The 27,646-nt window shown below is 38.0% G+C and overlaps 1 protein-coding gene across 1 annotated transcript in view; it reads right to left on the reverse strand.

The window, feature by feature from the left end:
* Positions 1-27,646, reverse strand: part of LOC145982760 (uncharacterized) — a 66,580-nt gene that overhangs the window by 22,894 nt on the left and 16,040 nt on the right. Inside the window, exon 2 of the mRNA XM_083116128.1 lies at positions 16,773-16,949. Coding sequence (XP_082972254.1) covers positions 16,773-16,930 — 158 coding nt within the window. The 5' untranslated portion in view covers positions 16,931-16,949. The remainder of the gene's footprint in view (positions 1-16,772; positions 16,950-27,646) is intronic.

Below are 27,646 nucleotides of genomic sequence, written 5' to 3' on the forward strand. Positions count from 1 at the left end.
TCTGCATATGTGCCTGGGATAGGGTATATAACTACAATAAAAAAAGGGGATGTCTTAGCCCAGGGTGACCAGGTGCATGGTTTCGAAACTGTAAATGGCATTCGAGTGGCCTAATCCTGTCCCTATTTCATATGAACTAAAAGTACTTTGATAAGATAACAATTTGGTGGAACATTAATTATCAAAATTCAACTATTATCGAACTACGATGGTAAAATGAATAACAAAATATATATGTTTTTAATTTATTTGATATTATCCTCAGTAGTAAGTTCATAAAATATCTATAAACAATATGCTATAGATATTCTATGTTCTGATCAGTACTCATGGTGCATAGTTAGGACTAGTACCAGGCCCATATCCAGGGGAGGAGCCATGAAGCCTGCTGCCCCCCTCCTTGAGCTCTCAAATATTTCAATGTAAATCTATAAAAAGCTACGAAAATAACATCGAAGATATTTTCAAATTTGCAAAAATTTCGATTTTGTCCTTGCATAAATGAATGTGTGAGTTGTGGAAAGAGGCAGGCTCCAGAAGTATGCAGTTTGCCATATTTGGTAGTTTAAGTTTTATAACCATTGATGCCAGGCTACTAGATGTCCGGATTTAGTCTGAACAATCCATTAATTTTAACTCCTGTCTCGACATTTCTTTGAAGCATTTGTGATGCGAAAATGTCTCATATTCTTTGGATAACTCACATTTATGATAATTGTTAATATGTATAATTTAATTTATAAATATATTATTTTCTAAACATGGAATTATAATAGCTGTTCAATGGTGCTGCTGTAAGAAAATTGAAGGAAATTTGAAATCATTGTTAATTTGTGGAACACAGTACTATTCGAGCACTAAGTTATGTGTCGTATGACATCCTTGCCTGTAAGCAACTCTGTTGCTGATCACTGGGTCGTAGGGGAGAGTGGAGCAAGTGAGACCCATTAAGAAAAAAAAGGTCATAGTGTGTACATTATTTATTTGAAAGGAAATAAACTTTTTACCACTCTACACATAGAACAGTTATGAACATTTTATCTAGTTCAAATACAAAAAAAATTATTAACTCCACTGTTAAAAAAATTAAATAATTCAAGTCTGCGTGTGGACTCACTTGCCCCATAGGGTGGGGCAAATGAGAGAAGCCAGATACAGAAATTGGACACTGAAACTTGACAAATAACTTTAACCAGACAAACGTTCTAAATCACTTAAATTATGTGTTCAGATTAATGGAAATATAACTGTCACATAACGCTTGTAGTCCTGGCAATTTACACTTTGACCTGGGCAAAATTGCTTCAGAAGGATTTTAAAGAGTTTCTAGCTCAAAAATCATTGCTGAATAACATATCCAAAATCAAACAAAATCGGACAACAGGAAAGCCCCCAAAAACGGATTCCAAAGTGGCGGACTGACTGTTTTCTACTAAAGGCAAAAATAAAGTAATTTACACTTTATTATTTACATTTAATAATATTTAAACTAAAACTATATTTCAACAATATACTATTTCTTACATAATTTTGATATTAAAAGATATTTATAGAAAGAGAGAAAGAGAAAATTACAATTACTTCAAATAAAATTATTTGTTAAGTTCTCTTAACTATAAAGTCAACTTCTTAAGATGGACAAAGTTTAATTAATCATTTTCATCACTGCAAACACTGGTGTACACATGTGGGAGGAGGTGCAGATGGTACAGTCCCTCCCGAAATTTTGAGGAAAATCAAAATTTTTAAATGAATGCAGGAAAGAACTTGGGAAAGTGCTAAATGCAAATGCCTTTTAAATTAATCCTCAGAATACAATTTTGAGTGAAAGTTCCAAATATACTAAATATTTTATTGTGTATCCCCCAATAGTAGAGCGTAGGTTTGACTATTTTTACAATTCCAACACTTGCTCTCCCGGTGGTTTTCCGGTGGTCTGATTTTGTATGTCATTCAGCAATGAATTCTGAACTAGAAATTGTTTAAAAAGCGTCTGAAGCAGTTTTGTTAAGGATGGATGGAAAAATGTTTTTAATTGCCTGAACTATTGTAGGAAGCTCACTTTATGACACACAAAATTGTTTTGTCCAGTATTCTCTTCTTCCATTTCAGCTATGAATGTGAGGTTAAACTTTCCCATATTTTGTACCCTTCCAACAGTGCCTCAATCTATACTTGAGATGAGAGTTGTCTGGGGTATACTGCATCCCACTGCTTCATTTCTCAATGACAGAAAACCATCCTTGAAACTCTGCAATGCAATGCTTGATGTCATCCTCCATCTACACCATTCCTCTCTCTGTTTCAAACACAGACAAGAACCACATCTGAATGAAGGTACAGGGATATAAGACATCACGACAACTATGATATTGGATTTTCATTACAAGACTTGAAACTCTAAGTTAGGATGTGAATTTAACAGAAAGGCAGGGGGGGGGGGGCACAGAGTCCTTCCGATAGAAAAATTAACTGGCAAAAGAAATGAGTGGGCATCCACCAGAACACATACACATGGAGGCACTGTCATCGAGAATAACCTAACGGTAGTAAAGCAACGAGAAATAACCTACTAGTGAATCAATCAACCTGGAGAATGTGCGACCATCTAATATTCTAGGTGGATGCTCTTGCCCCACCCCACATTTTTTATTTACTCGACCCCTGTATGAGAGTCTAATAATGCTACATTCACCCTATGTAAGTATGAGGTTCGTAAAGAGATAGATTATGCAATAAATATATTACACGTGTTAAAATGTATTGATGATATGTAATTGAGGTTTCTGTATACACCATAATCCTTATAAAGATAACACCGAAATATATACTATATAATACCTACAAAATCATCAATTTTCAAGAGTAGCGTACGGCTTCACACACAGCCTCTCCAGCTTCTATGACACCAACTATCTCTTCGCGGGGTCATTTCCTGTCGTGGTATACAATTTAGCTAGGCTGGACATACTTGCCCAACCTGTCTCACTTTACCCACCCTCCCCTACAAGTGAGTCGAATTTTTACAGTTACTTTGGACCATTATATTGGAACTCTATAATTGTACCTTTAGCTCTAGTTGAAATATTACCATATCATTTGTTGTCACATCTGATACTTCAACAGCTTTCCGCTGGCCACAGTGGTGCAGTGTGCTACATAGCCAAGGGTCCCGGATTCTAATCCCGGCCTGGGTGTTCTTTGTGTGTTCCTTCATCATATCATCACTCATCCTCATCATCTTGATTACAGAAACCTTTCAGAAAAGCGATGCAAAATAACCTCAGTCAATCTACCCCACATCATTTCAGATCGTATCTTCGTTGCACATTTTCGGATCTGGCCAGGTTTTACTCTTCAGTTTATCACAGTTGTGTTTTCCTATTATTTTTCTGGATGTTTCAAGCAAAAATACCTCCTCCATATAACCATGATAAATTATAAGTTTGCCATATTTAATTGTCTGGGTGTTTCATCCAAATGGAATACCTTATAAATTTTCCAAAACATCTGGTTGCTATGAGAATGGCAATTCCCATGGCCAAAACATTGGTGATCTCCAATTTGGTCCACAACGATCCCCAAACATGCACTATATTTCAAAACATTTATTGTCAAATTATAGCTTAAGTGAAGCCCTAAAATTCTTAAGACTCTTTTCTTAATCTCCAAAAATGTAGTTTAGGCAGAGATTTGAAAGTGTCATCAGAATTTGGAATCTACCTCAACATAAGAAAAATCCATTACTTATCTACAATCTTGAAATACTATAAAATACATTATAGGACCATTAGGATTTGATTGATTTGCTTTATTTTACTTCGTTTCTTGTGCCACTTTTGGCTAATTTGCGAAGATGGGGATGAGTGATGATATTGATGAATGGGCACTCACAAACATCCATACCCAGGCCAGGATTTGAACCTGCGACCCCCTGAAACATTAGGGAAACTTCAGGAATAGTGGAAATGGTTGTGGAGGAAATTTAGTAGCTTTGAGAAAGTTCTTAGTAGAGTCAAAAGTTTCAGATAGCATAAATGGCTCAAGTTCCTTTTGTTTCATTGCGATTTCATCATGCCACATGTGCATTTTGTACATAGTTCGATTTCAATATATATCTGTTAACACATACTGTGGAGTTTTAGTGATTACTTACTGCCTCATTTCTTGACACTGGTATTTTACTTCCATTTACTTCTGTACTTGCCAATAAACATTAGTTTACTATCATCTTAGACATGAACTGCCCCTCCTACCTAGGTCACATGTGTGAGGTATGAAGGGGTTTCTGGTATCGGTTCATGGAATATGTTCGTTTAGCATCAGGTGTTCAGATTTGCATTTCCATCTCGCCTCCAACAGCCAGTTAACTAATCGTAAGTTTGCTCTCCAAAATAGTGTGTTGGCAATGCTGAAGCATGGAAATTACAGGAAATCGACCTTCACGCCATCTCTTAGTGTAGTTTCAAACTATGTGGATTGGCACACAGCCTGGCCAGAGGCCTGCACGAGACCTGGAAGAAACTCATCCACAAGGAGTCGTGGCAACAATCACATGTAACACACACGTCAAGCGAGGTGTTCGACATTGCAAAAACTAACTTCCCTTCCACAGGCCTCAATGCCTGCAAGGTTTTTCTCTTTACCCGTGCACTAGAAGTCACGTGAGACCTGATGCAGTCAGACGCAAGCACCATTGTCAGTGTTTCCAATGGCCATTAAATTTCACTACACAAGGAAACATTCAAATTTATTGTAGTCGCAGGTGCCTTGAGGTTGTACTGTTAGATTTTGTTAACCTCTCAAATTAGTTCCATTATTATTTCAAACGAACTACCACATATTTTCAAAATTTGTTTTGAAGATCTTGAAAGAGGGTTGTGTGTTTTGCTCATTTTATGTCACATTTCTGGTCTTGAAATCATAAATATTCTCTCCGTTTCATTTTTACGTTGTTTGATGAAATGTGTAAATAGCATTCCATTTGAAGATACAAGCTAACAATTTCTATATATTTTGCATCGTGTTACTATCAATGTGTTCTGCAGAACTAGATTACTTGCGACAATATGAGAGAACGACTATTCATTGAAATAGATGGCAATATTCAAAAACCTTTTTAATGTAAATTCTGATTTCATGTTCCATTTTTATGGACCCCTGTGCTTAAGTGTTCAGCATCACGTGATATCAGAAATGTAATGGTTGAAAAAGAACTACATTTCACCTATATTGAGTATAAAATTCCCTTCAGAATGAAAGTTATGAAAAAAAACAACCTATCATTGTGCCGTAGAGGGGATAATAACATTAAGCAAGCCACGAGCAGTATAAGTTTTCAAAGAGAAGGGGGATATCTTTCTCAACTAAATCGGATATTTAATTGGCAAAATTACACCAGAGAGAAAATCTGTAACAACAGTTTTCAATGTTTTTAGAAAAATAGTTTAATTGATTTGGTGTTGACTTTATGTACGATTAATCGGGACTGGACCAACATTTAAAGTGGTATCTGAACCACCATGTGCCTTAGGGTGTTTCATTTCGTAAGGCAAAAAATAAAATGTAAAATTTTTGCAGACTTTGCTTACGCCCCGAGTCTCAGTGATGTAAAAGATATACATGCCAAATTTCAAGAAGATTGGATAATATTTAGAGGTTGCACACTTTGATCAGTTTTGTAAAAGTAGGCAAAAAATACAATTTTTCAATGTTAATTACTTTTATTGGGAAAACTAGAAATCACAAACTTAAAATAATATTAAAACTAGACACTAAGATTAATAGGTAGTATGATAGGCAATACATGTGTTATATTAATCAACTTTGAACGATGCAATCCCTTTTTTTGTTCGCTTGGTGACAACTTCTCTGTGATGCTCGACTGCCCTCAACAAGAATTGTTTTTCTTGTTCGTCCCTGACCGATTCGTTAAACATTTTTAATCAGAGCAATTCCTCTTTCTGCGGTATCATTGGCCACCTTAAGAGCATTCACATGGATTCTTAGAGAATCACTGCAGTATTCTGTCACGTCGTGGATCCCAAACAATTCAAAGAACGTCTTTGTTTTATTAGTAATGAAATGGCTCAGGTCTTTTCCTTCAAAAATTAGGTTTTTACCCTCTAATCGTTTCATTTCCTTTTTCTTTGCAGGTTTGGTTTCTAAATTTTTAGTCATATTTTCCTTATCAGCCTGAGTAATACGTTCATCCAAAAATGCCAATCCTACGTTTGTTTCTGATGGATACCAAAGGTGTCTCTTAGCAACTGTGGGAGCACTTTTTTTGACGTCTGCATCTGGCTCAGAAGCTGTAGCATATCCAAATCATTCTTTGGAGCCCATGGACTTACAATTGCCTCGTGCCAAAAGCGAACATATATGAGGCTGACAAAATGTGTAACCCGTTTTATTCCTTTCAATTCTCGTTGAGGAATATTCAACTATTTAGTGAAGAGGACAATTTTAAGTGCATATATTGCCTTTGCCATCCACCTTGCTTGATGCAGAGCCCCTGGGATCCTGAAACTGAAGTCGTTTTCAGACCAACCTCCTAGGTACAGGAGTGAGAGTTGTAATAACTCTTTGTAGTCTTCTCTTGGATGACTTTCATCTTTTAGGACATTTTGGATGTAGTTAACCATTTTCACTCGTTGTTCTTCTAGAAAGCCTTGAACAGGACTTTCTTCATCCAGCATTGTCGTATATGACTTCTTATCAAGTGAAGCCCACAGACTTTGGAACTTCCGAAAAATCTGGATGTCAGGACCACTTGATGGTACGCCACAACACTCCTCAAACACTCCTTTCAATATTAGGTCATGGGTCATGGGTGTGATGACGGCAAGCCAACCACAACAATGTTCGTCCGAATTCCCTTTCAATTCTGGTACATGCCCCTTGGATCAGTCCTGTATTAGATGCTGTAGTATCAAGACACATACCGATGATATTGTCACATAGCCCAAATCGGTCCACTTCCCGAATAACTACTTCAGCCATCTGCTCACCAGTGCTTTTCAGGGCAACAGGTATGCCAAGAAAATGCTCAAATCTTTGCCAGTCACTAGAACTAAAACTCTATCTTCCAAAAGTTTTGACACTCCCATGGACAACTGAGGGCAACAGTTTACCATCCCAATGCAAGACCAAATGAGGAGGATTTTCAAAGAGTGACTCTTCGATTTTCTTTGCCATTTTACTTCTATTGATCGCCCGAGCTCGGTAAACAGTAGCTGGAGATACGGAAATTTTTGAAACATCGTGGCCAAGGCTCTTTGCAGTTGCTATAAATGAAGTACTTGCTTGTCGAATAGAGAGCTGTTCTCAATCCCAAGTAGACGTGAGTGTCTGATCAAGAGGTTTTAATCTAGGACTTGAACGTAATTTTCTCGTTGCTGGAGGCGAAAACTCGGCCTCGTCACTAGGTGCTGATGATGATGGAGATGAGTCTTCCAGTATAACTGTCTTATTGATGTCAGTGATAGCTTTGTAATGTTTATTCTTATATGAATAATTTTTGTCTTCTTTTGTCCACTTAGTTCTCATTTTCGAGGCGAAAACCTTGTCTACTCCACTCATTGACGAACTCATACGATCTTCTCTTTGTGATCTAAGAAATTCTTTATCTTCTTGTCATACGCTATTCATGTCCATCACATTTTGCCGGGAAATGTCAAATATCTCGACGAGATCACCTTTCCAAATCTGCCGTTTCACATTTGCTTATCCGTGTTTCTCGATTTCTCTTTACCCAGATTTTGGTATTCTTTGTACAGCTTCTGTATACCAGCATGGATATTCTCCTCCGTCTTAACAGGGATATTAGCTTTCCTCCACACTTCCTGTAGTTTAGTACTGGTAGATTTAGCAGCATCCGAAAGTGTTTCTTTCATTTCCTTGTGATGGTAAATAAAAACTAAAAGTACTTGTTCCTTTGAAGGGAGCCGAGCTCCTAAAAACTCACCACTAGGCACCTTTTCTAGCAGTCAAATTCCTCTTTCAGTTCCCATTTTAAAGTTCAATTACCTGCACAAGATGAAAGAAATACATGAGAAGCCCATTAGTACAAAGCACTTCAATATTAGAAATTTCACTAGTTTGAGATAAAAGTGATCAATGTGTGCAACCCCTAAATATTATCCAATCTTCTTGAAATTTGGCATATATATCTTTTACATCACTCAGACTCGGGGCGTAAGCAAAGTCATATAAATATCACATCTTTGGAAAAATGAAACACCCTAATGTGCCTCCACCAGGTATTGAACCTGGGACCTCTTGATTACAAGGCGATGATGCTACCACTGCAACATCGGGGAGCACCCCCCCCCCCCAAAAAAAAATAGTTTAATGTAAAACCATCACCAGTCACAACGTTCCAAAATATTTACAATGGCACTTTTTGTGAAACTTGGTTCGTACTCCTTTACAGGTGTCAGCAGTGGAGGTGATTAGGAGGCAGTTGACCCTCAACACACTTCTTGCCACTTTTGCTTCCGCACTATGCTAACCTTATGTACCAAGGAAAATTAGACTGTCCTTGCCCCCCCCCCCCCACTTTTTTGCACCTTGCAAGCCAACCCCCCCCCCCCTTAGTTTTGGAACCCAATTGCCGCTACTGGGTGTGAGTGATACAAATGTTTCCTACCACGGAATAAATCTCTGCAGTTTCAAATTGATAAATGTGATGAATATTTCAAGTCCACCTTGAACAGTTTAGAATATAAAAGTTGGCAACAGTGACTGCATGACTCATGTACCTGGAGACTGTGCAAAACCTGAAGGAGTGTTTGCTGTATATAAGTGAGCTGGGTCTTGCAAGGCCTGCCAGTTACCCGTGGGCTTTCGATGCTTGACAGTTCAAAACTTAGGCAAACAGTTTTACTCGCTCGCTCGCCACCCAAGAGGGCCAAGTAAGTGTATTTTGTGGATGTGTAGTGCTCTGGACCTGGCCTCCCTTAAAAGAATTCTGGGTTGGGGCCTGACTAGTCCACTTACTTTTGACACTGTATTCTTCTTGCGAGGCTGAAAGTAGTTTGTGTTTTCCATCACCTCAAGAACTAATTACAAAGTATGATAAGACAAAAGCATCTTAACTCTCTGGCACTGTGTCAACTACATAAGGAAAAACTGGATAATGTTGACACTAAAGGGGCCATGAAATTTTTCATTAATGTTGTTTCCATTCGTAAAAGTCGATTAGAAGTTGAAAATATTCTGTTTTGCAATATGCCACTATTTTATTTATTCAGGGCCTCCCCGATGGTGCAGTGGTAGCGTCATCGCCTTTGCAATTAAGGGAGGCACAAGTGGTTCGGATCTCACTTTAAACTGCACGTCCAGTCCCGATTAGCCTTACTGTGCATAAAGTGGACTTAAAACACCAAATCAATAAATCAATCATTTATTCAGGATTAGTAGGTTTTCTTGGTTATATCTGTTAACATATGTGTGCTACTTCATAATGTATTAATGTGACTAGTGTTACATATTCATACAAAGCATAACCAATGTTAAAAAAATATGTTGGTGTGAATATCTGTGTAGATATTAAACTCCCATAAAGGATTTTCTTAAAAAAAATACAGTATATAAACAGATTATGATAATCAATTCCCAACCAAAACTTGCATATAAAGTATTAAGTTACATAATCATATAATCACAATAAAATGAATAATTTGTCCAGTTCATGAAGTTTGATGTACCTTGATATGTCTATTTTTGTTGTCGGAGCTAGTAATTTTAACCACAATTTTCCAAATGTTAAACTCAAGTGTTTATTTTTAGGTCTCTACTATTGATTTTAATAAAAGTAAATAAATAAAAAAAAACTTGCTCGCTCATGAATTTCAAACTCATATTTACCTAATCATCCTCAAGAAATCTTATCTAGCAAAAATCTTCCATCTGTCAGATGACACTAACAAAGTAAACAGATTGGGGGAATTCTGTTTCCTCGATAAAAATAAATGCTAAACTGTGAAAAACTTGCCTCAGGGCATTTATAAATATGTACAGGGGCATCAAGCATGATTGCCGGGATTTTAAACTGTTATTATAAAAGAACTATTTAATGGATATACAGGTGTGGCATCTTAAAATGTTCAGAAAAGTTTAAAGTTTCGTGTGACCTTGTGTTACCATGAGGTTTAAAATGGCGCATGCGTGGGAATACCTTAAAGAGAGTGTCACTGCAGCAATTGCAACTGTAACTCTGGACACGATGTGGCAGGGGATTGAATACCGTCTAGACATCACCAGAGCTACAAATGACGCCCATATCGAACTGTACTAAGGTAAGTCTAAAACTTTAAACTTTGCTGAACATTTTAAGATGCCACATATGTATATTCATTAAATACTTCTTTTATAATAACAGTTTAAAATGCTGGCAATCATTCTCAATGACCCTGTATAAATTCAATGGGCTTTGGATTAATAAAGCTTGTAATTTTTCATATCTACAGAGAAAAATTCATGCATAATTCCCGGAGCCAATAATCCACGTATAATTGTTGGAATTAAGTAGAGACTATGGACACGTCGCGAAACACTGCAAGGGTAACAAATGCTGTATCAGATGTGGATTGGAGGATCACGTAAGGGAGGAATGCAGAATAGACAAGTCAGTTGAAATTTGCATACCTTGCAAGAGAAGGAAGAGAAATTGCCACGAAAATTCGAAAGAGTGCCCTACATTAAAGTTTTTCCAACAGAGATTGATTGAAAAGACCAACTATGAATAGTGAAGTTAAAAGAAAAAGAAAAAATAGAAATACTCCTAGCCGTCGACGACGAAATTCGGGACGAGCGGCGGCCTACGCACTGAGAAAACAACAAGAATTAAAATACACTCTTGAAACTATTTTTACCATAGACTTAGCCCAACATTTAAATGACTTAAACCACAACAAACTGCATCAACTCTCCTCCACACCACCCCTAAATAACTACTCCTTCAACACTGTATCCCAACCTAACCAGGTTTATATACATTATCAACCCCTTCTTAGTAATTATATTCCAGGCCTAAACCCCTGCTCGATATTCTACCCCCAATACTTTCTACCTTCTCCTCCCTATTTGAGTCTTTCAACCCCAGAGCCCAGCCAATATGTATACAACTCACCCCCTCAATCTCCCATTTTAACTCAATCATTTCACACATCACCCTTTGAGTCTGTTCAATCCTTATTCATCTCACAATCTGATTTGTCGCCAGTACCCACTCTCTTGGAGACTTCCTCATTTTCAGAAACAGAATCATTAAACCCATCACCAATTGCTACTCCTATGTCCTTCCTTACGGACATATCTCCGACTATAGCCACACACCCACCCCTTATTACAATTCCCACACCCCCGGACAGCCCTGCATACCAAACGGAGGACTCCTGCACCTCAAACAACCAACCCCAAAGAATTGCTCCTTCAAACTGCCGGGCTCAACCTAAAACGTCCAGCAACCTCAATCCGGAAGCACCACCGTACCATTACCAAAATAAGTACCCAAACTTCACGGCACCTACACTAATGACATCCCCCAAACCTGACACTCCAGATCTACATAACACTGATATAAACCATGAAGCCATTTACCAAAACTTTGAATTGAACCTAAGGTTAAGCCGACTAGAAGAAAGGGACAACCTCGTTGCGGCGCTGCGCATACTGGTCAGAATGAAACATGAAAACGGAAACTTCATCACCTTTCCTTTCCCGGCGATAGTGGATAAAATGCTCCTGAGATGCAGCAATATCCCCGTGGATCCAGATGAACTGCAGGATTTACTAGAACAGGCACTACAGCGTAGAGATCTAAAATTGGACCTTGATGAGGTATACAAGTACTTTGCCAGGGGATATGGAAGAGTTGTTCAGGACACCAGTAAACCATGGCCATCGTGGACTTCGATATTAAGGCATTGAAGGAAAATAAAATAGGCTGCCTACAGGTGAACTTAAATGGGGCTGAGCTGGCCACAGAGGAAATTTTCATCTATGCCAGAAGAAACAATGTGGATTTATTAATGTTGCAAGAACCCTACACTCGAAATGGTAAAATAATTCATGCACCACTTAGTGCCACAGCAATATACAACCCATCTTTAAACGCAAAAGCAGCAATAATCTCACTGAACAAGAAAATTAAAATCTTAAAAATTGCTCAATTATCAGACTCCCATGTCAATTGTGTGGAAATTTGCTATGAAACAATAAACTTTATAATAATTAACTGTTACTGTCAATACAGTCACAATATTGACAAGTACATCGCCTGTATAAGAAGAGCCTATGAAGCCTACCCTAACAGGAAAATTTTGATCACACTAGATAGCAACTCTTCCTCCCCCCTATGGTTTGGTAGGGTAATCGATGCCAATGGAGAGAAGATGATGGATCTCATTGCTGAAACTAACCTAAATATAGAAAATCAACCAGACAATCCTCCAACTTTTAGAGGTAGAGCTGGAGCATCCAGCAACATCGACCTGACACTATCAAATAGAAGTATGTGTCCATTAATAGAAGGATGGCAGGTACTGGACATGATCACTACCAGTGATCATAATGCCATACATTTTAATATAAGACTGGATGCTATTCCAAACATCCCAAATGCTCCAACAGGGCAAAATCTTTCGTACAACTGGAAGAAAACAAACATGGAAACCCTCCTCGATAGTATTGTGTTGCCGGATTATCCTGGACCTGAGCATAGTCTGGATGAATGGGCAGAGATACTTACTAAAGAACTCCAAACTGCAATACAAACATCCACCCCAATGAGAGGTATGGCAATACAAAAGAGACCATGGACAGAAAAACTCACAAAATTAAGAGCAAACATGCGAAGATGTAGGAAGGCATATCAAAAATCAAATATTCCAAACACTAGAGCGATCCTACTCGATGACTACCGCAGGGCCAAGGCTAGGTACGCAGAGGAGCTCAAGGATTTTAGGAAGAAAAATTGGCAAAAATTTGTAAATAAAAATCTCAATAAGGACAAATGGGGAATACCGTACAGGATTGCAACAAATAAAATTAAACAGGATTCAGGAATTACTACTCTCAGGAAACCTGATGGGTCCATAACCATGGACTTAAAGGAAACTGCCATAGCATTGCTGTATGGACTATTGCCAGATGATGATGAAGACACGGACAATGAGGTTAATGCCATAATTAGAAGCGAGATGGGAAGGTACCCAAATAATAACCCAATTCTTCCTTTTACACCTGAAGAAGTGTTGAGCGAACTGGCTACAGTAAGAAATGGCAAAGCTCCAGGGCCTGATGGCATTCCGGCTGAGATATTAAAAATGTCTCTCCCTAAGACGCTTCAATTCATTACGTCACTCTTCAACTTGTGCCTAATTGAGAAACAATTCCCTACCCCATGGAAGGAAGGGAGATTGATAGTAATTAAAAAGGAGGGAAAACAAGATGAGCTGGCATTAAAAACCTATAGACCTATCTGTCTGTTAAATAGTATTGGTAAACTACTGTAAAAGCTTATAAATAGAAGACTTCAGGACTTCCTCAAAATGATTGGTAACACTGGAAATCAGTACGGCTTCACGAAGGGTCGCTCCACCGAGGATGCCGTAAATGCACTAACAAAAGCAACAAGGGAAATAGATGGAAAATATATCATAATTATTTTTGCCGACATCAGTGGAGCGTTCGACAACTTATGGTGGCCGCACCTTTTCTCCACACTATACAAAATGAATTGTCCCGTGACCATAATCCAAATCCTGGAGAGCTATTTCAAAGACAGGAAAGTTAAATTAAATTTAAATGGCGAAACTGTGTCCAAAATGTCAACAAAAGGATGCCCACAAGGATCAGTGTTGGGACCACATTTGTGGAATATAAACCTCGAGCCCTGTTTGAGACTATTAGGAAGGAACAATAATGTCGATAGAGTCATAGCCTATGCAGACGATGTTGCCTTCATTTGTTCGGGAAACACGAGAGCTCAGTTGGAGAGAAAAGCAAATAACGCTCTAAGTGAACTAAACGGGTGGTGCCGTAATGCTAAACTTGAGATATCGGCTGCTAAAACAAAGTATCTGATTGTCAAAGGTCGACTCAGCAGAAGTAGAAATCCAACAATCAGAATATCAGGAAAATCTATACAGCGAGCAAATGCAGTAGAATATCTGGGAGTAACATTGGAAGAGGGGCTAAAATTTGGAGCTCATATACAATCTATTACAAGTAAAGGGGAGCTAGCCATGAATAAACTGACAAGGTTGGCCTCCCAGAATTTTAATCTACATCCTAGCATTATACAATCTTACATTAAATCCATATATGCACAAATAGTAACATATGCGGCTTCAACGTGGGTAGATGGCCTAAACAACCAAAAAAATTTAAGGACACTAAGAGGTTCACAACGAAGGATACTTTTAAGAACGACAGGTGCCTTTGGTACAACATCGACTGAGGCGCTTCTGGCTGTCACAGGACACCTGCCAATGGATCTGGAAGCGAGATGGAGAGCCACTAAATACCATTTCAAGAAGGGCAATGAAAGAGACATAATAAGAACTATAGGGACCTTCCACCTGACACTCCAAGAAATTCACGACAAAATAACCACGGACTGGCAACGAGAATGGGAAAGAGCGAAAAACGGGAGAAGAACATATGAATTCATCCCGAACATAAGAGCCAAAATTCCTACTGGTGATCTCCCCATAAGAGGACTTATTCACCTGCTGACAGGCCATGGTCCTTATGGAGTTCACTTGCACCGAATTGGCAGCAGGCAAACAACAGTATGCGCCACATGCGGAGAGACAGAGGATACTCCAGAACATAAGGTCTTCTTCTGCCCGGCAGCTGGAGACTACATCAAGAATCTGAGGAAGGAACTACCAACGACGAATATCAAAATCCTTCTCTGTCAGCAACAAATAGACAAATTGAAATGCTTGACAAACGCAGTTTCCTTGGAGGAAATGAAACGGTTCAACTCACAGCTGCAGACTCGACCTACTACACCTCTCATTACTCCCAGCCAGCCTCAAGATAGAAGGGTGACGAGGTCCCAAAATGCTCTCTCGAAGAGTAGAGATCACCCACAGTAGTTCCCGGGGAGAAGAGCGATAAGGAGGACGCACCAGTAAATGCCCCCAGAAGGAAATTCTTCGTGACATCTACAGGCAGAAGTGAAGCAGCCGAAAGAAGAAGATTTCGTCTCATGTGAATGCAAGGAGAAATACACAAGGACTACCTTCTGAGGGAGACAGCCTCAAAACAACACAACCCAAATTCATAAAATTATCAAATAAAACCCCTCTGTAGATACACGTACTGGTACGCCAGTAAGAACATAGCACCGGAAATCCGGAGCTTCATAAACCATTGTATTCATTATTAATACTCATAATAATATAGTATCTTATTTTTGTATTATCATTGTTATTTTCATTAATATTTTATTAAAAGTTATTTTACTTTACATTTACTAGTTATCTGATTGTAATCATACACGTCGCCATGAATTAGCTGAAGTGCACACATTTCGGCCTACACATACACAACATGGCGACGATCTTTTCTTTTATTTTATCCACAACTTCTGTTTTTGTTTTTTTTGTTTTTTTTTCTTTCTCACTACAAATTGCAATACTCCACTATAGTGATGGAACTCGAGTGCTCTATACCTTGTCCACTTCCTCCTAAAGGAAACGGGACGGGACACCGAGGGCGGAACACCTAGCCTCTGGGGTGGAGCAAACGACGAAACAATACAAACTAAAATGGTCTTCAACCATCAACTCACCCTCTCTCGGTGGCTGGTCCAGGAGCCTAATCATACCTTTAAAAACCAACTATATTAAATAGAGCACTCGAGCCATACAAATCCTCAATTTCTTAGATTCTGGTACCACAGAATCCGGTACTTACAGCCATACCAAACTACAATAAACTGCAAACACTTTCATACAGAATCTCCATCTCACGAAGAAATAATTGTGTACTGTAATACTGTGTCCATACACTATTTTATGTAATAATTTCATGTATGTAGTAATGTTATTTTCTTGTATACTTTCAAATATTGTAATGGGAAATTTAATAAAGTGGTAGAGCAAAACAATAACGGGGGAACCGTAATTCGAGCAAAAGACGTCCCAGTTTATTCACAGAGGCACTGGGACAAAGCGTATGCCCTCGAATGCATACGGGTGGAGGTTTGGTAACATTCGGGGGTTCCCCCTTTATTGTTTTGTTGGAATTAAGTAGCCACCCTGCCAGACACAACTTTAAAAATGTAGAAGAGATTAGGCTGAACAATTTTCATTACTAACCAGTGACAATCTGAGTTTGATATTTTTCCAGAGTAGTGGAAAGCAGTAAAGTTTAAATTTCTCAGTTGCAGTTGAAAGGGTGTAAATTACACAAATTTGTAAAAGAAAGAAACAAGAGGTTTCTTGTGCATCTTATTTACATAGAAGACCACATCAGTTCAAAAATTAAATACAACACAAAAATGAGCAAAGAAAAAACCTTAAAAGATACTTTCAATGTACACAGATTTATGGGAAATTAAATGGTAGAATAATACTTAACCAACACACTAAACTTCCTGACATAAAGATACTACACAGACATACATAGACATAGAATTAAATGTACATGCATGAATATAAAATTTGCGTTACCCCTGCACCCCCAATATGCCTTCATGGCATGGTGCTAAGCACAGGGGAACACTTAACTTTACTTTTTATCTTTTTTACCTGCAGCTTAAGGAATCAAGAAGAATTTCCCATGAGTCACTATTGCATTCTGTGTGGTGCTCTAAAACAGCAATTTCGTCAGTTATTTTGTTGATTTCTGTTTGCAAGAGCTGTAATTGTTTATCCAACTCTTCTTGATTTGCTTCCTCTTCTTCCATTTTATTACCACTGCTTCACCTTAAAAGAAAGAATATGACACATGTATACATCAGAAATGATCCTCTCATTTTTAAGAATTAAATATATAGAGAAATTAATGAATATAGCCTCATTTGTTGAATTACATAACAGGGTGCAAAATCACTGCAGATTGGCCGGTGGGAAGGAGCAGACAGACAGACAGACAGACACACATGCACATTATACATATATATGCATAATGCCATTAAATATATGTCAATTATTAAATAATCAAATTATGTTATAAAATATACAATATATTATATCGACTGTTATTTCAGTCAAAATGTAATTGCAAATTGAAGAGTTTGATGTACTACTGATGCTATGAACAATGATTTGCGTAAGGGAGGAGGGCCAAAAATAAGAAACTTTAAGAAGATAATAGTTTCCTGTATAAAATTCACATATAAGTGCTATTACGTGTTTTATTAATATACATATTTATATACTTTGTGCTTGCTAACGAAAGGCAGTGAGAAATGGAGAAGAAATAAGTCGATCTAATTTCTGTGTTCTGGGGATTGCTGGCTGGATTCAGTTTCCTAAGAGATGAGGCTCTTTGTTGTCAGTTATGTTATTGATATTATTCCAGTCAAGTATATTCGAATCCCAAACTAATTGTTTATGATCGTTGTTAAAACAAAAACTTTCCCCCCCGGAAGAGTTTGGTAGGGGGGATTTCATGACAAGATCATTCGTGGGGGAATTCCACCCTGTCACCCCCGGGATTTCACACCATGTTACATAATATCAAAACTAAGCAGTTGACACTATTGTCAGGAGATGAAAAATTAACAAAAAGTATTCTTTAAGTCCACAACATGCTCCAATATGCTAATCAAACCTGACATAGGCATGCTATATCTCATGTGAAATAGCCCCTAAAGACCTTTCCAACATCGTCCCAATCAAATCTTAGGTGCCCTGATTGCCAAAATTTTGCAATTTACAGTTAACAAGATGTTGGAAGAAATGATCAAAATCAATCACACAGTTTGCACCACTGTAATTTCAGAAATACAAAAAATATGGATCTACAAATTATTTTCCTACCTCAAGTGCCCCTTTCAGTGTGCCAAATTCCAAATGAATTAAAATATGAAAGGTTAAAAAGTGCATCTTCGTTAGTTGATTTCACATTGAATGGTCTCTCTATGGCTGGAATCTTATCAGGTGCTCACTTTTCAAATGCACCCAGATGTAGAAAATAAATCATAGCAGGAGAACTATTTATCAGGGTTTTTTTCTTTTTGTGAATGAAAGGTGTCTCAGCCATAAAATTTATACATTTTCTTCCCATTAATAATAGTTAAGAAGAATAAAATATAAATTTTAGACAAAAGTTCATCTTTGGCAGTTCTATGTTGCCACCACAACATACTAAAGTGAATGAAAATATAGTAAGTAGCACTATTATGTTCCTACAATCATACACAGTCACATTGAAAATCATTATATACTTCTTGCGGGAAAATATAATCGAAATGCATAATGCACCTCAATAAAAAACAGTGTACCAATACTATTGAAAACAGGTCTGAAAAATTGGTTGTAGCTCCGGCCCTATGGACAACCATGTTTTGAAATTTGCAGTGAAGCACAAAAAAGACCACACTTGGAAGATACACCACTTTCATCCCCAACTAAAAAGGAAAATAAGCAGTAAAAAAATCATCATAATAGGAATTCTTCGAAATCTGGCATCAGCCACTGGAGGCTTTGAAGGACATACATCTCCCATCTATAATTGGTAAAAGTTTCATCGGCTAATTATGAATAATAAATAATGTACACTCTTGAGTGGGAAAAACTGCCCTCCTTGAAAATTTCAAAGTCAAAATCTGCACAATGTGACAAAACAGAGCAGGGCAGTGTAGGAAATCTCATGTTTGTTGCAACATTAAATCTTGATAGGCTCATTGATATATTTTCCCCCATAGTTTGTGTCCATGAAAATTTTTACATTCTTTGCGTGATTATTTTGGGAACATAAGTAGCTGCTTTCAAAACCTCCCACAAGCCAAATGATGACTGCGGGTGCCTCCCCGATGGTGCAGTGGTAATGTTGTTGCCTTGTAATCAAGGGGTCCCAGGTTCGATACCCGGTGGAGGCACATACTGGTTCGGATCCCACTTTAAGCTGTAGGTCCAGTCCCGATTAGCCTAACTGTGCATAAAGTGGACTTAAAACACCAACTCAATCAATCAAGAAGACTGCCACGATTTGATTACGGATGATAGTGTTACAAACAGTGAAGAACATACTTCAAGTTATATGCAGCTATAGTAATTTTTGACAAAAGCAGCAGGAGCAAAGTATGTGTAATATTTTGATATTGTTTTTGATCTGCTTTATTTTACTTCACTTTTTTGTGCCACTTTTGGCTAATTTGCGAAGATAGAGATGAGTAATGACATGATGAAATTGATGAATGGACACACACAAACATCCACGCCCAGGCCAGGATTCGAACATGGGACCCCTAGCATCCACGCCAAGAGGGCCGGCGTATGTGAAGTAAAATGGATCAATGGAAAATTGTTTAATTACACAGGCCTGCATTTTGAGACTTTTTGAAAATTGTCTTAACCGCAATAACTGATTTTAATGTTTTTAGGTGCACTGAATCGGAAAATGACCCCCGTTTTCCTCCATCACGTAAGGATTTTCCACAAAATGGAGTTAAAAGTTAAGAAAAATTGGTAAGAATTTACAATATAGATATATTGTGTAATTAGTTTACTAGTTGTTATACTCACTAAATATGCAGTCGTACTTACGTATATGCATATAATATTTGGGGTAACGTGTTCAAATTGCACATTGAGTTGTAGAACTTGTAAAATAACATTATTAATTATAGCGATGATTCCCCATAAAGAAACATAGGAACCATGTTTGATGATGTGAAGAAATGACGATCAACGTCCGTTCTGCTGTCTAGAGCATTGCGATGCTGTTCAGAGCGATTCTCTTAGATTTACAGCATTGGTCGTGGAAGGTCGTGGAAGAATGGCGGAGAGGAATGAAAAGATTGTTAATGTGCTACAGTTATATAAGTGGAGTGTAGAAGAGGATGGTCGTGGTTTGGTTAACAAATTGAAGGAATTTGGTGTTCTGCCGAAGGAGGGTAGATACATGTGCACACATTTTGAAATTGTACAGAAACCGTGCGTGTATTGATAAGTATGCGTGGAAGTGTTTGACAAGTGTTGTGCATGGAAAGAAAAAAACTCAGCCATGCAATTACTCAGTGTCACTAAGGAAAGGGACTTTTTTCGCTAGATCCAAGTTATCCTTGTTACAAGTGTGTGTCTTCGTAAGATTGTGGGTCTCGAACTGTGCTTTGAATATTATTTGCGAGGAGGCTGAAATTTCATACAAAATGGGAGTTGACTGGGCTTCTTTCTGTAGGGAAGTTGTGGAACATTCTTTTTACAAGAACCAGCAGAAGATAAGAGGTGTTGGAAAGATCGTGGAGATTGACGAATCTAAATTTGGAAAATGAAAGTATCATGGCAGTCATCATGTGGAGGGGCAGTGGGCGTTCAGAGGGATAGAAAGGGGAAGTGGATGGTGTTTCTTAGTACCTGTTGATAAGAGGGATGCGGAGACTTTAATAGGTTTGATTAAAGAGTGGATTCTGCCGGGAACGACAATTACTTCAGACTTTTGGAAGGTATACGATACGCTCAAAGATGAGGGGTATGAGCACCTGAAAGTGAATCATAGTATTAGCTTTGTCAATGAGGAAACTGGGGTTCATACAAACACTATACAATCTACATGGAGACAGGAAAAAGTGACATTAAATTCCAGTGGTACAAAGAAACTGTTATACTCCGGTTACCTGGCTAAGTATATGTTTCTAAAGTTGTGCATTATGTTACAATCGGACCGAACATTAGAATTTTTCAAGCTTGCAGGAATGCTGTACGATACCACAAACGGGGAAGAGGAAAATGAAGATATTGAACGTGAGAACCCGAAAGGACAAGAGCACGTAGAATGCAGATTTTAATTAGAGGTAAGTTTGAAAACGGTGATTCAATTCCTTTGATTCAAAATGTCTGGTCACCAGTTACATGCTACAAAAGTGTAGAACCATGGACATATAGGTCACGCACCATTCACAGGAAGGTTAGGTTAGGCTAGGTTAGGCAGACATAGTTAAAATTTGGGGTCGTAGAACCATGCATGCATAGGTCACGCACCATTGGCGAATAGCCCCATGCACCATTCACAGTAAGGTTAGGTTAGTTGCAGTTGGGTTAGGCAAACATAGTTAAAATTTGTGGTTGTAGTATATCAGGAAGATGTATATTTTGTTGTGAAACGATAGATCTTGCGATAAATAATGAGCAATTCTACATTGTTGGTTGAGATCATGGACCCCCTTATTTTCCGATTTCTAGACATGACCCCCAAATTTTAAGTTCAGATTCGTGGTTTTGATGCCTAAATTAGTGAGTATGCAAAATATTAACAAAATATTGTAAATTTGCTCTGAAAAATAGGTAAAAATTTGAATTTTGAGTTTCAGTCACTTATCGAATTGCTACAAGTCCTTGTAATACCGTTTTTACATCCCTTCAAAGCTTCAAGAGCTTTTTCTTTTGGAAGTCACCTGTGACAGGTCCCTGTGAAGCGTCCAGCAGTAGTCTACCATCTGGTGATGTTCCAGCTGCCCTGATACAGTTGTTCCATCTCTTTTATGTCCTGGTGGAACCTTTCACCATGTTCTTTGCTAACAGTACCAAGGTTTTCTGGAAAGTAGTTAAGGTTAGATGCCAAGAAGTGCATTTTCAAACTCATGGAGCACCCTAAATTTTTATATTGTGTCAGCATGGTATGTACTATGCCTTTGAAGTTGGGATCTTTCTGGTTCCCTAGAAACCTCATGATCACATCCTTAAATGCAGTCCATGCTTCCTTCTCACTGTCCTTCATTGTGGAAATGAAGGGTTCATCTTTCATGAGCCTGAGAATATCCCGACCGACAAAAATTCCTTCCTTCACTTTATCTTCGGACAGCCCAGGAAAGCTCTTTACCAAGTATTTAAAGTACTCTCCCTCCTTATCTAAAGCCATTCCAGGAGCCAACAAGTTATTTTGCTTCAATCTGGAGCCAAGGAGCTCTGCTGACTCTTTGGATAGGCCCAAATCTCTGACCGAGTCGTTTAACTCTATTTGGGTGAAGAGTTGAGGCTCACTGGAGGTAGTATTGTCGAGGAAGTCATCACCTGAGTCTTCACACGTGCCCACTAGCCGGGGTTTCTAGTTTCTGGAGGTGACTGAACCGGAATCCCGGGTCCATGAGGCACTGGACGCATTGTAGAGGGTAGGATTTGATATGAGATTTCCTTCCTATGTTTCAGATTGAACCCTTGTATGTTGCAAGAGCAAAAATAATAGTCATTACTATGGTTGTGGGACTCTCTCCAAACCATAGGCACACCAAAACGAAAAGATTTCTTCTTACCTTGTGACCACTGACGAAGTTTCTCCACACAAACAGAGCAAACCTTATGTGGGGCTCACGTTTATCTTGGTCTCACAGTCTTACTCCAAGATAAGAAAAGTAAACTTTCTTGACAAAGTCTGTAATGTTCCTTTGCTGTTTTTTTTTTACAATAAACTTGCCACAAACATACAAAAGCTGTCAGGAGAATTCTTGCAACCTCCTCCAACCATTTCATTTCTTAAAAGAACACAACGAAACACTTAAGAAAAAAACTTGTTCACCGCAACACACACAAGTGAAATGAACCGCAGGGGTTGGAGGCAAGGAACAGATTGTTTTATGGAGATAAGTGGAGGAGTGGTTGAACGGGGATTTTAGGATGACGCATTGGGGAAACCTCGCCTTCAGGGTAAAAATAAGGCTGTTTGCCAGGTTATTGACTAATATATCCTTGTCTCAATAGTATAAATTGAAAGTTATGAGGAACAGCTTATTTTAAGTTACAGAAGATGCTACTAACTGCTCATATTACTTACCATATAAGGGCCTACGTGGGGTGTCAAATCCAAAAATAGAGTTTTGCGCAAAAATGGTACGTGATGGAATGTTCTTACTATTTTTCCCGTAATCAACACAAAAAATACACAGGAATCAGCCATTCAAGTTGAAACAATTTTTTCATCGCAGACCTGTATTATCTAATTACATGTCTGTTTTAACATAACTAAGTCTCCGACATAATCGCGATGTTAATTTTTTGTACCAGTGTTTGGAAGTAACTAGTTACATTTCTTCAAAAAAGGTAACTGTTACTTGTAACTAACTAGTTACTTTTAAAATCAAGTAACTGTAACAGAGTTACTTTTTTCAGCAGAAGTAACATTTCAACAGTTACTTTACAACACTAAATTGTTATTGTGATGTAAAGTACTGACAATTTGGCTATTTTCTTTTTCCTCTTTGCCATTCATTTGCAAGCTGTGTTTGGCGAACACAGTAGTAGTAGCCTCGAGCAATACCTTATTCTTGGAACTGCACAAGTTGCAAGCATCAAGGCATCACCCCCTGAAGTGATGGTCAAGGCAGAGATAAAACAACCAAGGGATCAAGGACAACCTCCCCTCATCCCTTTCCTCTGTCCATGGAATTTGGAATAAAATAGTTTCACAATGAATGAGAGAGTTGTCATGGTGACTCTGATTCGGTCATCCACCGCAGAACCTCTATTTGCATGAATGAGTGGAACAATAAGAGTACGTGGAAGATAGCCTACATTGATTTTTTTGCGTGAGCACAGTAGTCCTTTACAAAATCATTTAAGAACAGTGTGATAATTGCAACACTCATGTGCCAAACCAACAAAGAAGAAGAACCTAGCCATCACACATGCTTGTTAATGTAATCTTCTGCAGGAGGACTGGAAGGGTAAGTTTAGAATGTAATTCTTGGCCTCATTGATAATGCACAAGCACTTGAAATTTATTTCTCCCTGTCACACACTATACCTATATACCTCAACTCCACCCCTTTCCTCCTGTGAAAATATGATTTCATAGTGTTTAAGTTCTTGAAAATTTAAATATATTTAATAAGATATAAATATGTAGCTTCCTTTGTAGCAACAGTATGACACTTTTTTATTTCTTTTTCTGGACTCGTAATGGGTAACAAAAATTGAACAAACTAACAAGAAATATTACACCAAATAGATTTTTTTTCTCATGACACACACAGGACATATAAAAATGATAAATTCGTACTTGAATTATAATTATTCGAGACTTTTGTGGGGAGGTGGAGGGTAGTGAGGCGTCTGAACCCTTGTTTACTTGTGCAATTCAAGAAACGTACTTGCCTGAAAAGGGGTTTCGGAGTTATTTTATCATTAAATTTCAAGAAACAATTTTGTTATTGATTCATCACTTCCTCTATTGTTTACATGTGAGCAGATATATGAGCTACAAAAATTACCATCATTAATAACAAATAAGAACCAATTATTGCGCACACAAATCTGATCATTCACTAAAGCACAGAAAAAATATTAATGTTGAATCAATGCTTTTCTTGTTTACATAAGTGCAAGTATGTAGTAATTATATTAATTATAAAAATTACCATAATTGTTGTAGGCTTGAGTGTCATGTCGGAACACACATCCTAAGGAAAAGTGGGGGGGGGGGGTGACAGGCGCACCAATTGAATTTTGCCTCTTACGTATGATGTTACCTTTGTGACTTTATGAGCAAAAGTAATACAGAAACATTGGAAAATGCACTACGGAAGCAGGGACCCCAGGTTCGAATCTGGCCTGGCTATGAGTCGTCTTTGTGAGTGACCCTTCATCAATTTTATCATATCATCACTCATCGTCGTGATTAGCCAAAAGTGGCAGAAAAGCTATGTAACATAACCTAATTCAATCATACGAGGTGTGGCTAGAAAGAAACCGGACTGTTGCTACAAAATCTTTTATTGGTTACTTTGTACAATACGAACATTATCCCCTTCAAAGTACTCCCCTGTACTATCGATACACCGATATGAACCTTCCATTGCTGGAAGCAGTTCTGGAAATTATTTTCTGAAACCATGTTCATGACCTCCGTCGCTTTTCTTTTCACAGATCCTACGGTCGTAAATCTGGTTCCTTTCAGTGCTGATTTGACCTTTGGAAATAAAAAAAAGTAGCACGGAGTGAGATCCGGCGAATAGGGTGGATGTTCTAACACTGGGATCCCATACTTGGCCAAAAAAGCCTTGACTGACAATGCCGTGTGGGCAGGAGCATTTTCCTGATGAAGAATCCATTACATGCTTTTCCACAAATCAGGTCGTCGTCTTCTTACTCGCTCACAAAGGGTCGTCAGCAGCGTAATGAAATAATGTTGGTTGACAGTTTGACCTTCAGGTACCCAATTCGAATCAATTCACGGACATTAATGTTTTATTCCATTTTTGACGTGCAAGGTCGTCCGGGACGCAAGTCATCCGCGTCACTTCTCGTCCTTCTTTAAACCTTTCAAACCCCTCAATCACTTGCGTGCGTGATAAACACTCATCTCCGTACACTTCCTTCAACAAACCATAAGTTTCTGTGGCGGATTTCCCGAGTTTCGTAAGAAACTTCACATTGATATGCTGTTCCACTTTCAGACTTAACATTTTTCCGACAGAGCACAGATGTACGGTTCACTTCGTCCACAAGCTACAGCGGAACTGACTGCCACGCACCCTGGGCAATCACACAGTCGATAGGCAAGATATCACGTTATACACTCATGCACCGCTTGAGCTTGACGCGCTTGCCGTTTATCGACAGCAATATCAATCCGGTTTCTTTCTAGCCACACCTCGTATGTGTGTGTGTGTGTGAGAGAGAGTGTGAGTGAGTAACGGTATGTTAGGAGGTATAAAATCATTATTTCATGCTATTTCCATACAGTTAGTATAATTCCCCTCACCCACTGCAAATTTCTAAAATACAATACTGATAATATAAATATATGAACACTTATAATATGTACCAGATTACTGATTGTGTGTAAATTATTTGCAAGAAAATTTCGAACAGATAGTAACTGTAAAAGTAACTGAGTTACTTTTCAAAATGAGTAACTGTAACTGTAACTAGTTACTTTTAAAAAAGTAACTTTCTGAACACTGTTTCATATGTGAGGTTTGCTATACTGCCCTGCTTTGTTGTCACATCATGCAGACTTCAAATTTGAAATTTTCAAGGGTGGGCGTTTCTTTCTGCTAAAGGGTGTACAGTTAAAAATATTGCAATGGGAGCACAAATAGAAATTTTGGTAATACAATGTGTATATATAGAAAAAATATTTTATTTCACTTATTATACTGGTGGTGTCATCTCTGCTGATGGGGACGGGGGGCTTGAACTTACTGCACAGTGATACAAAATGCCAAAAAAAAAAAAAATAGGCAAAAATATGGAACTTGCTATTTGATAATTAATACAAATGTGTAAGATTAGCAATTTTAAGGAATAATTGACACTTTGGGACCACAGAATGGATGATATTCAGTGAAAAACTTCCAACACAATTCATTGCGTGAAATTAAGCCTGATGCCATGATTCCAACAAACATTTTGCAGAATGTTGAAAACACTTTTGAAAAGTAATTCTCTCACAGCTTTTGTGGCAGTGATTCGGGGGTACAAATACAACAATTATATGCCAAATGTAATCCTTTGCATTTTGCTTAGTCTCGTACCAATGACCAGAGTATCTAAAAAAATGTCATTTGCCACAAAACAAAGTTGTACAAAGGCATACAACATCTGAAAGAAATACAGGGCTAGGGAGCCTGTTCTCATGGAATTAATCTGGCATATCAGATAGTGTAGCAGCTAATGTTATCCCATTGTAATGGAACGATCCAAAATTTAATTGGTGGTGGAGGCACATTTTTAACGGTACTAGTCCATCTGAGCATAAATTGAATTAAAAACAAACTTTGTCACGTCAAAATGATAATTTATAGGTATGTTCCGAAGTGTAGAATTGTGTATTTTTTTTAAGGCAGAAACATATAATTGTCATTTTTTGTGTGTGTATCGAGACATGTATAGAAGATGTGCTGAAAAGTGTATACAAATATGGCATACAGGGAATGCATCTCCTGATTGATAAACAACATTTCAACATTTTTTTTTTTTTTGTGAACATTATTAGATCATACAGCAATCACACATATTGCAAAGCATCAGGATGTAAAGAGTAGCATAAAATTCACAATGTGAGCCATAAACTGATACTTGCCTTTCAAACACAATTCATATTTCACCCCAGATTGATAAAAATCATGCCATCTTAACCACAGTCAAAACTGTCTGAAGATATGATTTTCTCTCACAATTAATACAAAAACAATGGTATATATACACACGCACACAACACATTAATTCACCAAAAGAAATCTTCAATTGAAAATCTACAATAATACAATTTAAAGTGTTAAACACCAGGTTGTTTTCATGCACACAGCATTTGCTTTGCTTCACTCATGCCAGACTATGTCCCATTCCAGCCATATTCCCTATCATGCTTTGCGCTGCTGACATCATATTGAATATCATAGCTGGCCTCAGTGGTGAAGAGGTTAGAATAGCATGCTATGACTCTAGGGGTCCCGGGTTTAAATCCCAGCCTGGGCATGGGTGTTCTTTGTGAACTTCATTCATCACTATCATCTTCGTGA

This window comes from Lepisma saccharinum, unplaced genomic scaffold (genome assembly GCF_977018435.1).
Source record: "Lepisma saccharinum unplaced genomic scaffold, izLepSacc3.1 HAP1_SCAFFOLD_397, whole genome shotgun sequence".
NCBI classification, from domain to species: Eukaryota; Metazoa; Arthropoda; class Insecta; order Zygentoma; family Lepismatidae; genus Lepisma; species Lepisma saccharinum.